Source organism: Serinus canaria, chromosome Z (genome assembly GCF_022539315.1).
Source record: "Serinus canaria isolate serCan28SL12 chromosome Z, serCan2020, whole genome shotgun sequence".
Classification (NCBI taxonomy): domain Eukaryota; kingdom Metazoa; phylum Chordata; class Aves; order Passeriformes; family Fringillidae; genus Serinus; species Serinus canaria.
This window is the reverse complement of record NC_066343.1, coordinates 68,376,834-68,393,578: the sequence shown is the minus strand read 5'-3', so window position 1 is coordinate 68,393,578 and position 16,745 is coordinate 68,376,834. Positions and strand designations below refer to the sequence as shown.

The following is a 16,745-nucleotide window of genomic DNA, read 5'->3' as shown; positions in this document are numbered from 1 at the left end:
TGTGTCCATATTTAATTCTGAGTAAAAGGTGTACTAAAAAGCAGCTGGCTCCAAACTGTTTGCTATAAAATGGTTGCCCTATTGCAAGCTCAAAACTCTGACAGAAATCCTTGAAAACTCCTATGGCTCCCTCTGACATAATGAAAGCAAATTTTTTGTTGTTTTAATATAGCTGCTTCTTATGACTTAAAACACACCTCTACACACACCACCAGAATGAGGTCTTAGACTGCAAGGATTTCCTAGAAGGGATTTTTGTCTCCATACTTGTATGCAAAGTAACTAGCAAATTGTTAATCATCTATAATTAAAGACACCATAAGCCCAGAACCCATCAGAGTGTATCTCCAGTTTGCTCACGCGGCCCTTTATGCATAAAATATGCCTTTTCATTTCACTCCAAGTACCTTTTTCTACTTGGCTGCCCCCTTCCAACCTTCTTTTAAGACATGACTAAGAAAGGCATTCTTTAACATGTATTTTTTTATGTATAAAACAATGAAAATGACAAACCTGTGTAGTATACTTCTCTCAGTCTTTTCCTTGACCCTAAAATTTTTTGTTTTATTTAAAATTTTCAGAGTGTGTCCATGAAATGCCGTAACTGAGCAACATGCTTACATTTAACCTTCATGTCACACAAAGGCCAGCAAGCAGTACCACAAATTTTTAAACAGGTGAGGAAAGAAAACAGAGGAATTGCCTGGTGCCACATCTGGTAAGTCAGAAAAAGCAGAGAACTGAGCTGGAGATCCACTGGATTTCCATTCTCATTCACATGAGTCATGCTGTGCTCATAAGCAACACATTCTGTATCTCATAGCTACTTTTTTCTGTGACCAGCCTGAATACTGCAGGCTGCACACACCTGCTCTAACTCTAGCACTCTACTTGCAATAGTAAGCAAGTCATCCCAAGATAAATTCATACAGAACCAAATGCAAAATATTAATTTCAATTTTAAATGGAAGAAAAGCAGTGTAGTTTTGGTGGTGCTGCTGATTATATTTATTTATTTTTATTCCATCATTTCCACATTCAGACCTACAATTATTGGTTGCTCAGGTTTTTGATTCTCTGCTTTCAGTGTTGACTCCGGTAGAAGCATCAAAGCCCTTACATACATTAAAAAAAAGTCAGCTCTCTTCATACAACAACTACCATCCACACTTGGCTGGCAAGAGCTCATATATCTCTGCCTGTCTGCAAAGTGTAAGACTAAAAGTGTAAGACTAAAAACCTGACAATGTACAAGTCAAAATGCACTTCTGCTGACAGAGCCTAGCAGGTGAAACAGTTCCCTCCCTTAACAGCCATGCTCTGCTGCCAGGTAAGCCAATCTGGCTTATGGACTGCTGCCTGACCAGGCAGCTTGCTCTATGAGACTCTATACCTTACACAGGTGGCAAGCTCAAGGCTACAATTTTTATTTTAAGATAACTGCTTTGAATTTTAGAAGATTCTTCCTCCTTCAGGCAGAGGACAGTCTCTCACTGTTCACAATGAAGGTATCTGTTGTTACAATGTTTGGAAGTGACTAAAGGGGGTGAAAGCTTAGTTTCATTTCTTACATATTCTTTAGAATGAAAATAACTATATCTAAAAAGTGCAGATATGCTTTTTTATTTCTTTTGCAGTTCAGGGGAGGGGGAGGGAAAAGCATCACTGATTTGTATATTAAAGTGCAAGCATCTGTCCTACTGATGACATTCTAGGGAAGCACATTAGCATAAAATTTAACGATGTCAAATAAGTGGATGTGAAATAGGGACTGCGTAAAGACACTATTTCCAAGCCTGACAGAAACATCACTGTTTAGAAATGCAAATGATACCATTATGTTCAATAATTATATGAAAATATGAACAGTTCAGCATGTTTTCCAGCCCTGATGGCGGTTAATGGGATGTACGCTTATGTAAATAACTACTATTAAAGCTAATGCTGAAAAAAACTAATAAATTCATACTAAAGCAACTGATTTAGTACGCTTTTAAACCCCAGCAGTGCTCACTTATTAGAAAGGAGTGCATTCTTATGTTTAGAACTCATTACTGTTACAAGTCACTGCAACTCCATCAATTACCATGCATTAATGAAAATGGGACACATACAAAAAAAAATTATTGCCTCTCAGCAGTTTTCTTTAAAGACAAAATATAGGGGTATTACCATCACTGGGCCTTGAGGGGAACTTATCAGCAGCATAATCCTTATTACTACAACTGTACTCCCTGTTCTATAAACCCTGGGGTATTTTTTGTCCCAAGAAGGGGATGACCTTTATGTAAATCTCTTGCCATATGCACAATGAAAGTGACCACACTGCCATTAGCAAAAGCTTACCATTTCCACAGTTAAAAATGTATTTAAATAAACACATACATATTGGGATCTGAACTGAAAACTGTAAATATGAAATGAAACACTACTTCAACTCCTGAAACTAGACCAAAGAAGGTGTAACGCTAATAGAACTAAGGATAAAACATATATGTAGAAGTCTTCAATGAAATTCTTGTATCCGGATAAATTCCATCCAGTTTTACACTTACACTTTTAATAACCTCATGGAATTAAGACTTTAAGGATGCTATTCATTCCTCTTCGGATGTTTTTTCCTACTCCTCAGTATTACTCAAAATTCTTAACCCTTGTTAAGCATCACAACTGATAGAGGAAACAAAACCCAGAGTGCTGTTATAGTCATGAATTCCTAAGGAAATTAAAAGCTGAGACTGACTGAATGTCTATAACTCTACAACTAACCCACTTTCATTTTCTAAGTAGTCTATGGAAATGAGATATTAGTGTAACATCCACTAGATCCTAAGAAGTTTAGCAAGGCTAAAAATGCATTATATTAGTTTGCATTGACTGACAGTTTAAAATTAAGGATGAATTTGAACAGCCTTACAAGAGACTATGAAGGCACTGATGCCAAATGGAGAAGATTAATGTAGGACAGTCACCTGTGCAGTCTCACCTGCTGTAAAACAAGAGGGCATTTTGCTATGGGAAGGCACAGACTTGCAACTCTTGACTACAAAATCACTGTCACTGAGAACCATGAAATCCCACATCAATAGAAAAGGGTTAAGAAACAGATGTTGTTTTCATCATGCTTGAACAGTGACAAACTTCTTACAGGCCAATGTCCACCGTTAAAAAAAAGTCAATGTTAAATTAATGCTATGCTTAAGTGAAATGTACTCCCCACAGCACAAGGCAAAAATAAAATCTAGCTTAGCCTGAAAAACTTCCAATTTAAAAGCAGGCAGCAAAACAAGGCTTTCAGAAGGCCAGCAGCTCACAGAATACAACAGCAAACACATGATGACAGTCACTCTGACAAATGTTTGATGGGAGAGAGAGGGAAGGAAAAAAACCCACAAAACTATCTGATTGCTTTCACTAAATCTCTGTTGAAAGAGAGGTATGAAGTGTTTTGCTATCTAGACCATTAAAACTATTTCATGAGTGAAGGCCACTCTAAAAACAGTAAGACAAATTTGCTACTGATTAATAATAAAGCCATTCATTTTATTTTTCAAATCTAAAGTAATTACAAGCTAGAGCATGGCAAATGGATTTAGAAGAAGCCATTACGTCAGAAGAATCCTTTAAAGAAGAACAGTAATTTAAAAGACTGAACTGAATAATGAACTCTCCTGAACAACAATTATTATGAGATTGATTTATTGAAAGTGTATTTAATTATGCAAGAAATGTTTAAACTTTCCAAAATAGTGCAGGAAGACAGAGAAACCAATAGCAGAGTCAGACCTACGTCCTCATTATAGTTGAGAAGCTGAAGCAGATGGAGAATTCATTTAGTTTAGAAGGATAAAGTACATCAATTTCTCTGAATCCACATTTCTAGTCAATTTGTTACAGTACCAGCTTCAACAATTAATGATCTCATTTTCCCATTTGTGCCTCCTTTTAAAAGAACTCAGTCTTTGTTTCCAAATGAGCAAAATGTCATAAAGAAAAAATGTAACTCAAACATCACTTTGAAAGCTTACATGACTAAAGCCAAATGTTTCAGCAATAACCACAAAACCAGTGGTCAAATTCAGTCAGGTAAGTAGCCTGGTCAGTTTAAGTATCTGGAAAAAGCAGAGAGATCCGTCTTTCACCCAAGACACTTAAACTGACCAGCCTGACTCCTACAAAGATTCTTTTTTTACCTCAACTACTTGAACCTTTTTTCTTAAAATACCTGATATTGATGTATGAGATTGCCATGGCTGAAGGTGCATTTTCAATGACAAGTTTCTCCTGTTTAGTTTAGACAGGGGCAACCCATCATCATATCCAGTTCTGTCATGCTCACAAGACAGTTAATATATATAATATCATAAACCTGTGCTTCAGATACCCAGAGCTGGGAGACAGGGTGTCTGGGAAGCACATAGCTACCCATGGGTATCCACAATCTGGCAGAGCAGAACTCCAGCTCTTATTCAGTTTCAAAATCATCAAGTCCCTAGTATCAGGTACAGATTACCACCACATTGTAAAAACATCATGTAACATGGGAGATGAGAGAATGCTACTAGCCCTCAACACTCACCTCAGGGGAACTCCAAAATTCTATATAAGAGCTGTTGGGTGGGAACATCTCTGCTTCAGTCAGATACATACAGAACACCATCCCACCCTTCATATAAAACACAGAGCAAATATGCTTCTCCCATTCCACAGCTGTATTTCTATGCTGACAGTACCATCTCACAGACAATTGTGCACCACTGAGTGCAGAGGTTTAGGGCAAAAAGCCTGTCCAGCTCCTATTCTACAGAGGCTGTTGCTGACTGCTTAGATGCTGCCTGCCGATTCTGGGTATTTTCATAACTTGGACAGTGTTGCTAGGTTGTGCTACAAGGCACTAACTAGGATTAAGCACAGAAAGCTTCAAATTAATCTCCAGCCATTGATCCATTTGAATACTCAACATTACAATATGTTTCACCTTGTTTTAGTTTAAAAGTTCATGAAAAATTCAAAATATCTTATTTACCCAATAGTCCTTGACTGATTCTTCTACATTTCAGTTCGTAAATACATACATTATTTAACCAATACTGCAGTTACAGAATAGCATATAAATATTCAGGGACTTTTTAATAAGTGCAGCTTTTTTTCAACAGACCACAATGGTTGCTTAGAAACATTTACTAGCAGGATACCTGAAATAACAGTAAGAGAAACACCTTCAAAGAGTAAAGTACTTGGATAAAATGGAAGAAAGGAGCAAAATACTAATTCTCCATTCTCCTCACACACCTTCAAACAAATTATGATGCACAAGAAGATATATAGTATGCTTTCACATATGAAAAATAGAAAGGGAAAAAACTTTAAATGATAAGTTGAGGGAGCCAAGTTAAGAAATAAAAGAAAAATAATGACGGTCATTTCAAACCCTCAGTTCATAACTTGTCAGAAACTATACCATCAGGAACAGACTCAGACAAAGTTAATCTCTAAAATTGTTACAGAGTTTTAAATAAATAGCCTGACTTTCAAAAGCACAAGTTTCTTGCAAATGGCAAATTCCCATTCTATAGAAATTTTCTTCTTACCTTTTTCTTTTTTCAGGGGCAAAGGGTAGGGGCACAGCAAGGCAGGGACCCATTTTCTCATATGGATGCTAAACTGCAGTGTTAATATCTGTTCCCCACCTCCCCCTGACACTGCGCTGACATTTTGAGTACAGACTGTCCCCTTGCCAACAGCAGCCCCAGGGAGGCACACACACAGGAAGCTGCCACATGGGACACCGGGACCACACAACCAACAAAGTACATGGCCAAAGCCCTTCTGTGCAAGACCACCTTTGCTCCCTCATCTGTGATACAACTTGGTGGGTCTGATTAAAAAAGGAAAGGAAGCAGAAGTGTTCATATTATCAGAAGATCATATTTAACATTATAGGGAAAATAAGGCAGAACCAGCAAGTAAATTCTGTATTCTGACATCTCCTTTTTCTTCCATTTTGTTCTTTGCATTAAGCAAGCCAGTAATTCTTTTTCCTCTGAAAAATACTACTAATTTTACATTAACACATTAAGAAAGGAAAAGGAGAAAATATGTAAGTGGCCCTAATTTATGTATGCAAGACTTATATAATGAACAGTACTATGGCAAAACTAAAAGCATTTTATTAAAGTCTCTAGATAATACTTATAAAGCTCATTATTCTTCCAGCAAATTAATATTCTATGTCTCACTAACACTATAAGCAAATGAACTGTTTTAGTTAAATTAATATTCATGTTAACTGCATGCAAAACCAACTAATTAAGTAGTTCTATAATATTAAGGACATATGTAAACAGAGTCTGTGATCAATTTTAAGACTAACCAAGTAAATCATACAGGATTTGTAGTGTGAATTTGGCTGGGTCTTCAGAACCTGGTCTACCGGGAGGTGTCCTGTCCAGGGGTCAGACCTAGATGATATTTCAGGGTCAAACCATTTTATAAGTCTTTGTTCAGTCAGAAAATAATTCCAACAAAAAGCTTAAGCAACCCAGGTGCATTCTAAATATAAACCAAAACAGTAGCATAATACAGGTGACTAGTTTAAATCTACAAAAAAAAAAAAAGTTTGTAATAAACAGAATCTCTTCTTTCCTTTATCTGCCTACTCTTTGTCTATATAATAATAATTTAAACAGAGCTTAGAATTCAATAACTAGTTCTTAATTTTTTTTTAACAAGTTTCCTCTTCACCTATTAGTAAATCTTTACAGAAATGTTACAGCTGCTTTTTCTTCTTCATTTATGCAACCGCATCAAATTTACATGAAAAAAAATCCCTAATGGTAAAAAGAAAAGCTAAAGACCACAACATAATTTCTTTGAGCTATGAAGTATCAGTAGTATTTGTTTCTTAATAATCTCATTATAATTTTTTCCTATGACATACATCATGACAGTATTGGGACATCTTACAAAAGATATTTTCCTGATTGTTAAATTAAATTATATTTGGGACCTAAATTAATAATAGGTGCCTGAAAATACATCAGGGAAAAAAAAAAAGGAAAGCCAAAAGATTTTCTATTAGCAGCTCCTAGCAAAAGAGGAAAAAGATGCAGCACAAGTAGTCTAAGTGCATAACATGGTGCACACTGCTCATCCCTTACTGTGAAAATGCAAATGAAATAATACAGCTAAGACCAAGGAAGGTGCAAGTCACACTCTCCAATTCCAGAATCTAGACTGCCACTAGAAGCAGTTTAGTCACCATACAGCAGCAAAGAAAACACAAATACCAAGAGTAGATGCTGTAGAAAACACTACAGGAGGTGATACATGGCAACTCTCACATGAACTTAGTCTCAAATTCTATTTCAAAAGTTCAGAGGGTGCTTGAACACCCTAAACAGACACATCCCTGCTTGCATCAGGTGTCTTACAAATGTCTGATTGATCCTAGGTCACCTGCCACCATCACGGCTCCTATTAACCCAAACTGTTCAAACATTTCTGAACCCATCAGTTCAGAACAGGCTTCTGTGGCTTTCACATCAGTCATGTCCAGCCCAAGCTCCTTTTCCAAGTCTTGCTTTCCAGATCTCACGTTCTAGATCTCACTTTCCCAATACACATGCCATTTACATTTTGCCTCTTTATCTTTTACGTAAACTTCACTTTCAGAAAGTGGTATTTTTCCCCACCACTTCATCATCTTCAAAGTAGTAAGATGCTTTCACTGGGGAGGGCATCAAGAGAGTGTGAGCAGCTGTTACTGGATTATCCAGGTCAGCCCAGTTGGGCAAATTTTAGTAAGAACAGCAAGAGCTGTCATCCCAGCATGCGTCCCTGAACACCACTAAGTGCCAAATCTTCTAAGATCAGTACTAGAACTTTCCAGTCTATTATAAGCAAAAGAGTTTAACACAAACAAAACAAAGTTTTGATCCTCTTTTGGTTTTGGAATATTTTTTTTAAACACTTCAGATCACATTTCTTTTGAAAGAAGTCAGTCTGAAATGTAAATGTCATGAGATAAACCAAGCCAGAACAACTACTTTTGACCAAATTATACGATAATATGATAAGCCTAAATACTTCTTTAGGAAGAAGGTGTAGACCAACTGACTATTTGAAATCCCAAATTTTCCCTAATTCTGTGATACTAAGTATTTTGCAACCCTGGCACTAGGCCAGACTATTTAAGGTTTACAGTATGTTCATCACTGTTGTTCTCCATTAACAGCATGCCGTAGTACTAAGTACTCAATTTTCAAAGTTTCACCTGCCAAGGAAGGGTAGAATTGACTTCTAAATCTGTATGAAATTTTAGTTGTTGTTCCCTATCCAGACTGCACTGAGCAGTTCCAAAGTAAATGTGAGCTTGGGCTGCAGACAGATGCTGTTTTCTAAATGCTGATAAATTACTCCAATTTTTGTAGTGAGATTGTTGCATACCCACCCCCATCTCCCTTCCCCCAAAGTTTCTGTCACAGTTCATCAGAAGCAAATTTGAACAGAGGGGTCTTCACAGCTTCTCAGGGATTTCCCTCAAAATAGGGATTTCAAGCACCAAACAATATTTCTACTTCAAGAATCTAAAGGAAAAAAAACAAAACAACAAAAATACGTGTTGCTGAAAACAACCCACACAGTCCCCATGATAAGTGAACCAAACCCTTACCAAGCTGAAATTGCACTTTGCTGGATAGCTGCATTTATATCAGAAGCACTATTTATTACTGCAGGGTACTTTTAAATTCTGCAGTAAAGAAAATTATCTTATGGAGAATAAATTAGTTTTGTGGGGCAAAAAAAAATAAAAGATAAATTTTATTTTAACAGGCTTGAATTTTTTTTCTTTTGATATTACATCCTTGACATCTTATTTGCAAGTGGACACTATAATCCAGAAGAAATTAAAGAATTTCAAGTTGCTGAACTTGAAAAAGCCATAATCTGTATTCAGCCTCAGCAAGTCACTTCTACTATTCCTTGTCTCTGCAACAAGCTTTAAAAAATTAAGTGATCAGAGTTACACTGAAGATCTTGAATCATTCATATATGATAGGCAAGTATTGCAGCAGTTAAAATTACATTGTTTTAAATTATAACCTTGTTTTATATATCTAGGTTTTACAGAGTTTTATGAAGTGTAAAATTGCATGCATTAACCTTCTGCCATGTCTACCAGACTTTTGGAAAAGTATTCATGCTTATGCAATCTATTTCTGGTAAAGAAACAAAAAGAAAGGAAAAAACCTCAAAAAACAAAACAAAAAAGCAAGCACGTCTACTTTCCACCAGCCAAATAAAGTTCATGTGAATTAGTGAAATCTTTGTGAGGACAGATAACAAAAAATCAGGAACATGCATCTCCCCCACATTCATGAGCTGACTGAACACACACGATGTAATATACAACAAAATACTAGCTTCACTGAAATCAATGTCAAAGAGCTGCTGTCACATCTAATGGTTTTTGGAATACCTCAGATCTAATATTTTCCAGTAACAGTTCACAGCCAGCTAAGTTTGTTGATGTGTATATTATTTAAGACAAACAGACAATTTTTTTCCAGAAAAATAAGTGCCACTGTGCTACAAGGGATGTTCTAAGTCATCAGGGCAATGCTCTCCTGACAGAGAGCACACATCACTGAATGCCTTTCCTAAGCCAAGCAAGCTCCATCATAAAGAAGCACTATTTTTGTTACACCTCCACTGCTGAACTGTCAAACAGGATTGCCAGAATTTTCAAGAACCCTCCTCTAAATTCATGTGTAAGTTTCTCAATTATCCCTATTTCTGTTTCAACACTGGCCAAAAGCTTGAACAACCTCTTTTTGTCACTAACTTTGTTTTTAACTTGAACAAGGGATGGCTCAGGATTGCACACCGGGCTCCATCATGCTTTTTAAAACAACATTACTACCCTTCCTATCAGCATTGCAGCTCCCAATGAATCACACACTATTTGCTTTTCCTGTAGTTGCAGTCCTGTCTCTTCCCTATCCCACTGCAGCCAATCCTTAGACTTCTGAGAAATTTAACAACAAAGCATCAATACCAGAGATTTGGAAGAGATGTGAACAAGAGAATTTTGTAAAGGTCTGTCACACCTCAGAAAGAAAAATAGCAATTCCTGCAATAGTGACTTTGCATTTGATATTCCAGGATTGGGACTAAGCATATGCAGCTTAAATAAATGCAAGTCACAGTTAGCAAGAAAAGAGAATCTCATGTTTTTATATACAAACAAACCCTACACCAAACAAAAAGTCTAAGCTAGCTAAACCTCCTAATACATATATTTAATTTATACCCATTTTAGTGTAGATTCCCTTTCTCTGGACATGGAGAGAAATGGAATACCATGCAAGTTTTAGACCTAAATTATGAAGACCTAAAAGAATTTTTTAAAAATATCTATCATCATATTTTAATGTGTAAATTCCTTATTGTCATTTTTTTAGTTGACAAATATCTATTTCATAGCAAAACAACATCATAGGAACAGCTGGATGGCAGTTTAAGCTCAAATGAACCAGTGTCACATGCTGACAAGTCATCTCTCTGATTGCTTTTGAATGGCAGCACATGCAGATTTATTCTATGCCATAAATTAGAACAATTATTTCTCTGTACTTCACTTTTTATTTCCGTGAGCCATTGCACATATTTTTAAAGGATATCTTCCCTTTCCTTGATGATAAGTTCATTCTGCTCCTCTAGTTGTCTGATCTTCTTCTCAAATGATTCCTGTTCAGCTTTCAGCCGTTCTTCCGTCACCTCTTTTTCTTCACTTACCCTGAAAAGAATTTGAGAAAAATAAAATATATACCCATAACCACAGTGCCTGAATTCCAACTCCTCCACCACTTGGCAGGTAAATGGGTAACATCCTCTCCACCCTTTAACAGGTTAGGTCCACACAATGTTTATAATATATTACACAGGAAGATGCATACAACTTTACGCAATACTTTTTTTTTTTTTTTTTTTCAAAAACACTGGTCTCAGTAGAGTACACGCACATTAATGGACAGCATGGAAGAACAAATTTAGGGCCTGAACCCACAATTAGGTTTGTCCACTCTGATTCTCTGCAGCAATAATGAAGATTCACTGGGCCTCTTACAAACCTAGGACATGAAGACAGAAAGCTCAGACGGGAGAGCTTAGCTGACATGACAAGAAGAAAATTCTGGAAAACTTTTCTGTTCCTTAATCCATAAACTAATCCTTCTTTCACCTTTACTGGTCAAATACAAGTCCAGGAAAGAATCATTTTTCTTGTTAGCTTTCTCCAAACAAAACTGTTTGTCCTTTTCTGAGGATTTTCAAATATCAAGCTGCAGGCGTAAATTTTCCTTTCTGTCTGGAGCATGGCACCCTGTATCTTGCTGTTCAGCGTAAATAATTGGATCAAGATTAAAAGATGACAATGGGAGAAAGGCTTACAATGGTCATTTATTCTGCACCTCAAGAGCAGGCTATAAAAACAATTATTCTGGTATCACGTAGGCAAGAAGCTCATTATGCACAGATGATCCTGTAACTATGCTAAGAAACGTGGCTTGGAAATCATGGATCTATAAAAGCTCCACAAAAATATAAGTAATGAGCTTAGACTAATAAATATTATTGCTCTGCACTTAGGCAATTTCTGTTGCTGAAGGCTCTTAAAGTTCAGTCTTTTATGATGATGAAACAGCTGCCACAACACAGGTGACAGGAGACCAAAGCAATACAACTTCTAGAAAACTCCAATTTTAACTTCCTTAAAGTGGGACAATCTTATAGGAAGAGGAAAGAGGAGAGGAAAAATGAAATATATAAGTACTAGACTAAGCCTTCCAGTCATCCCATTAGACTAATATTCTGAACAGAATGTTTCATTCAAGGACTGAGCTATACATTTGATATCACTGCTCCCTTTAAGAGGGCACAGATTTGTTTTGATCTTCCAGTGGAAAAGTCATAAATACCACAACTAGGTCACTCCCCTGGAGTGAATTATAGGCAAGCAGTATTCCCCAACTCCAAGATGAGCCCACAGCCCTTCCCATATCAGTTCAAGCAGACTGCATGAAGTTGGAAATAATAATACTGAAACTCACACTTTTTCTCTGCAAACCTAGAGGGAGACAGACAACAGATACCGGATAATCAAATTCTTTAAATTAGGGCAGTTTGAAAGCTTGGATCAAACTATTAATTGTAAAGCTTTTAATGTACAGGGGAAAAAAGACACAGATTAAGCATAAAAGCATTCCACTAGTCAAGTGCACAAGGTCTCACTTACAACCTTGGGCCCAGCCTGGGAAGGTGTGATGAGTTCAACCTGTTCCTAGGCCCCTTCCCCTCCACTCACTGGTTGTCAAAAGGTTTGTGCACATAGCATTAAAGAAACATGGTAACAGGAACTACCTGCATAAATTCTGGACCCACACCAACATCTCTGCACTCTTCAGCCAAGCAGGCAACAAACTTTTGAGGAATATCCACATACTTTCTTGCAGTAACAGCCACAGCACATTTGCTACAAGCTGCAGATAGAGACTCCCCTATCCAACCATGGCCCATTTGCTTCCTCTGAGTCCAGTGCAACCACCTAAATGACTACAGCACATAGGACCTTCCTTCACATAATCAGTGAAAGATGCAAAACCAAAAAAAGTTAATTAGAAAACCACAATGAGGAACACAATGACCACAGGGATGAAAGACAGGAATGAAACGAGCAGGGCAGACAACTGGAAAGAGACAACAAGTACCATCTCCAGGATTCTATGAAAGGAAGGAAGCTTGCTTAGTAACTTGCAAGAGCGATGCTGCATGTGAAAAGGGTTTAGGGCAACAAACACTGTGCTATGCTGGCACCCAAATAACACTAAAATTGAACAACAGTATAAGAAAAAAAGGCATGAAAGAAGAGAGTAATAGAAAAAACAGACTAAATCTAGCAGGCTTTACTCATCTCAAGATTTTGTGATTTATTGCTTATATCAGTGTGCATTATATCAGTGTGCATCACATTCATGTGCTGTGTTTGTATTTAACACATATCACAGCAAGCTGTCACACTCCCAGACACATGAATATATTGTGCCACATATCTTACACGGTAAATGACTGAGAACAGTAAGTGAGCTCAGAAGAAATGTGGCAGTATGTGTTTATGTATCACAAAGCTGGAGACAGCCCATAAAGGGCAGGCGAGATACAAAAGATGGTTACTCACAGGAGGTGGCAAAAGGAAGTTAGAGAAAAGGAATACAAGAATCTCATCAGATTATACTGGATTTATGTCATTTCCTATAAATAGCTCAGTGAGTTGCTGGTTTTTTTAAACTTATTTCTTTGCCTTCTGATTCTTAGCAGAACTATGCAGGACTTCACTGATGCTGTACAAAAACATTACAAGGCTCACATAATGCTCCTCAAAAGTAACTGGCAGCTACTAAAACACCTTCTGTTCACCCTCTTGGGTCAGAAAAGAGCAGCAAAAGAATGAAGGCACAACTACAAAGAGCTCAACTGCTTCACTGAGCAATATGCAGTATCCAGCTCCATTGTTCTTGCTTCCAGGATCAAACAGACAACTGACAGCTGAGAGCAAAGATGATGAATCAGTGGAACTATTCCTTCCATTTAGTGTCTGCAACACCTTCGTGCATTCAATTCACATCCACCTACCTTGTGCCACAGGACGTGCACCATCTTTGTTCAATATTTCCTTTAAATTCAACAGTTCAAAGCCTATATAATTCTAAATGCATTTAAATAAATTATTTTATTTTACAGGAGCCTCTTTAGAAAAACTTGTAAGCCCTCCTGTGGCATCTGCCTTAGTGTTAAAATTAATTCCTAGTTCACCAGTTCCAATTATTATTGTGTGCTTCCACTGCTGATACTAGTATTTCTGTCTAATCTAAAGAAGGAATTGATCAAGGAGTTTGCTGATGACACTGACTCATTCCACTGAGTAAGCCGGACTGATGCTCTCCAGGTGGAATTTTTGGAGCACTGCACAAGTCAACAGCACTTCAAGTTTTATTTGTTTAATGAAAAACTGACATGCACAAGAAAGAGCCATGATAATACTCACATCAACACTACACTAGGGACAGAACTCAGCTCTTTCTGACTGAAGGCAGAGTTGAAAACAAATTAAAAACAGCATCTTCTATTTTTTTTAAATTTTTAAAAATGAGCTTTTACCAAGAAAAATCTGAAATGAAGCAAATAAGATTGAAACTCAGCTAGTAAAAACAGAAGACAAACTAAACAAAAAACAGAGATATAGACACTGGGAACTTCACTGATCAGTCCTACACTCCTTGGGAACACTTATCTTTTAATAAACACCAATCTGGTAGTAGTCTGCCAACTAGCTAGCAAAGATTAAAAAAGTTTGGTGACCAGTCTTGAAAACTACAGGTCTTAAATTCCAGGCAAAGAATGGCATCTGGAACAGGGAAGACTGCCATGGAGGGCAGGGTGGGGGGGAGAGGGGAGGAAAGAAAGAAACAGAATTTTTGTTCAAGGATCAGGGTTCACAAACCTGATACATTCTACTCAAGCATCATATGCAGTTTGTACACATTAGAAAAAAACTAATAATAAAAAAAAAAGTGCTATGGGCCCAAAACCTAATTGAAATTGCTGCACAATAGATAAATTTTACGATATGCAACCTGCAAAATACAAAACTAGATTTCACAGCATGAATTTATAGCTACAAATTACTTTTTAAGCACAGAAAGTAAGTGTGATTGGTGATACAATAATCCTGGGCATGCTTTACCTATCAACACAAAGTAATTTTCAGACAAGCTTAGGGATATCTCATTTGCAGTCTCGCTGCCTGACCAATTAAGAAAACTGCAGCACAAAATTGCCCCTAAAGTAACACACAAAAAAAGATAAAAGATTTTGATTTTAAAGCCAGGTAACAATTTGGGTAAACATAAAGTAGTGTAACCCAGGAGAGAAGACAACACAAGAGGCCAAACACACAAGATTTGTAATATAAACCACAGGCAAGTTTTCCTTCAAAGTTCTTAAGGACTGGAAGAAAAACAGCAAATATACACTATAACAGCTTTACTGAAACCTCTTCAATGGTTTCCAGTTCTGTAACCAAATAAACGTTCTGTTTTGACACCCATTTTCACCCTTTGTTAGAAAATTTCAGCTTCAGTTGGTCAAGTTCAGCTTCTTATGAAAGACAGTAGAAGAGACTAGTATCCCGAGCTGCTAGCACCCTGCAAAGGGTTTAGGAATCCAGGGTCTTGGGAAGAGGGAAGCATTTTCTCAATAAGGGATAACAGGCTGTCTGAAGGCTGCTTTAGTAGCTGCCAGTTACAAATCATTCTGGGCATGCCAGTGATCTTAGCAAGAACACTAATATAATAGCAAAAACCATCTTGTATCTCATTTGAAAAGAGAAATCTCTCCCTCCCATGGGTGGAGAAGGGCATTATGATATCTTTCTATTTAAATTGCTTTTGAAGATTTGTTTGCAAAGACAACAGGAAGCCAGCTTTCTCCAAGTTTATCTCATTCAAAGAAAGAAAGAATGCAAAAGTTAGGTACCAATTTTTGCCACTAAAAACAAAATTTAGACTTTCATGACCCATTCTACATCACTAACTCAATGCTTCTCTTCACTCAAAAGGCAAACTCCATATGTGAGCTGTACAGGCATTTGTGATCAGGGGAGAAGTATCTATGATGTACCTGCCATACTAGGAGCCCCAAAGTCACAGAACTATGGCTATATACCAGTTAGGAGTGAAGTGAATCTTGCAAACACATACCTTCCCTCTCTCGTGCTAAGGAGTTATGATCCTCTCCATTTAACCAAAGGCCAAAAAAGAGAGATCTCTCGAAATCTGCATGTCACTCAAAGTATCTCACCCTAGAATACTTCATAATCAATCTCAGTGTGGTGTCTAGCAAGTCCTTAAAGTTCAACAGTCAACTGGCCACGTCCCAGCGGGCCCCGTGCTGCTCCTTCTCAGAGGAGGCTAATGTGTCCTGACACTGGCAGCGAGCACGAGCACAAGAATCTCTCTGTGTCTTCACCACGCCACTGCTCATTTCATTACATAAGCTGATGACTGCTTCAGGAGCAACCTGCATGAATAAAACCTCAGATAGAGTCTTTTTTGCCACTGTGCCACTCTCACCACCACACCAGGAGGACCTTACTGAAAACATGAAGGTGTGCACTGGTTGATGCAAAAAATAATGACTGATCACACTCAAGAATACTCCACTTACTCACAAAGCACTTTGGCATTCATGGGCATGACTCATTCTTCTCAGAAATTCCTCTACAAAAGCAATTTTAAAAGAATCTGCTGACACAATAAATTTAAATGCTCAAATCTGCAACATTCGAGTATTTTAAACTCTGGCTCCAGTCTGTCACTCTCATTTCACCTTAAAAGGATACATTCAAACAAGGGCAAGATAATGGTTAGATTTACAGGCTGCAGCACAGATCAAAAACTACTATTATTTAGCCTAGAAAGGAGGATTAGGAAGGATACAGCTGAGTCCTTTCTTTAGACCCTGTCTCAAAATCCAATTCCATAAAATTCCGAACAGCTAAGGTGATGTCAGCCACTGGAATCCCCAGCAGGAGATCTTTACAACCCAGAAGCTCTTCTTTTTTTTCCCCAGAGAAAATGATATTAATGTAGCTAGCATCAGAACTTACTCATACCAATACAAAGTCT

The 16,745-nt window shown here is 37.4% G+C and overlaps 1 protein-coding gene across 2 annotated transcripts in view; it reads right to left on the bottom strand.

Moving 5' to 3' along the window:
- The window catches only part of KIAA1328 (KIAA1328 ortholog), a 171,602-nt gene that overhangs the window by 142,299 nt on the left and 12,558 nt on the right, over nt 1-16,745 (bottom strand). For both annotated transcript variants that reach the window (XM_018920086.3, XM_050986599.1), the window contains exon 5: nt 10,686-10,801. In XM_018920086.3, the coding sequence (XP_018775631.3) occupies nt 10,686-10,801 (116 nt within the window). The remainder of the gene's footprint in view (nt 1-10,685; nt 10,802-16,745) is intronic.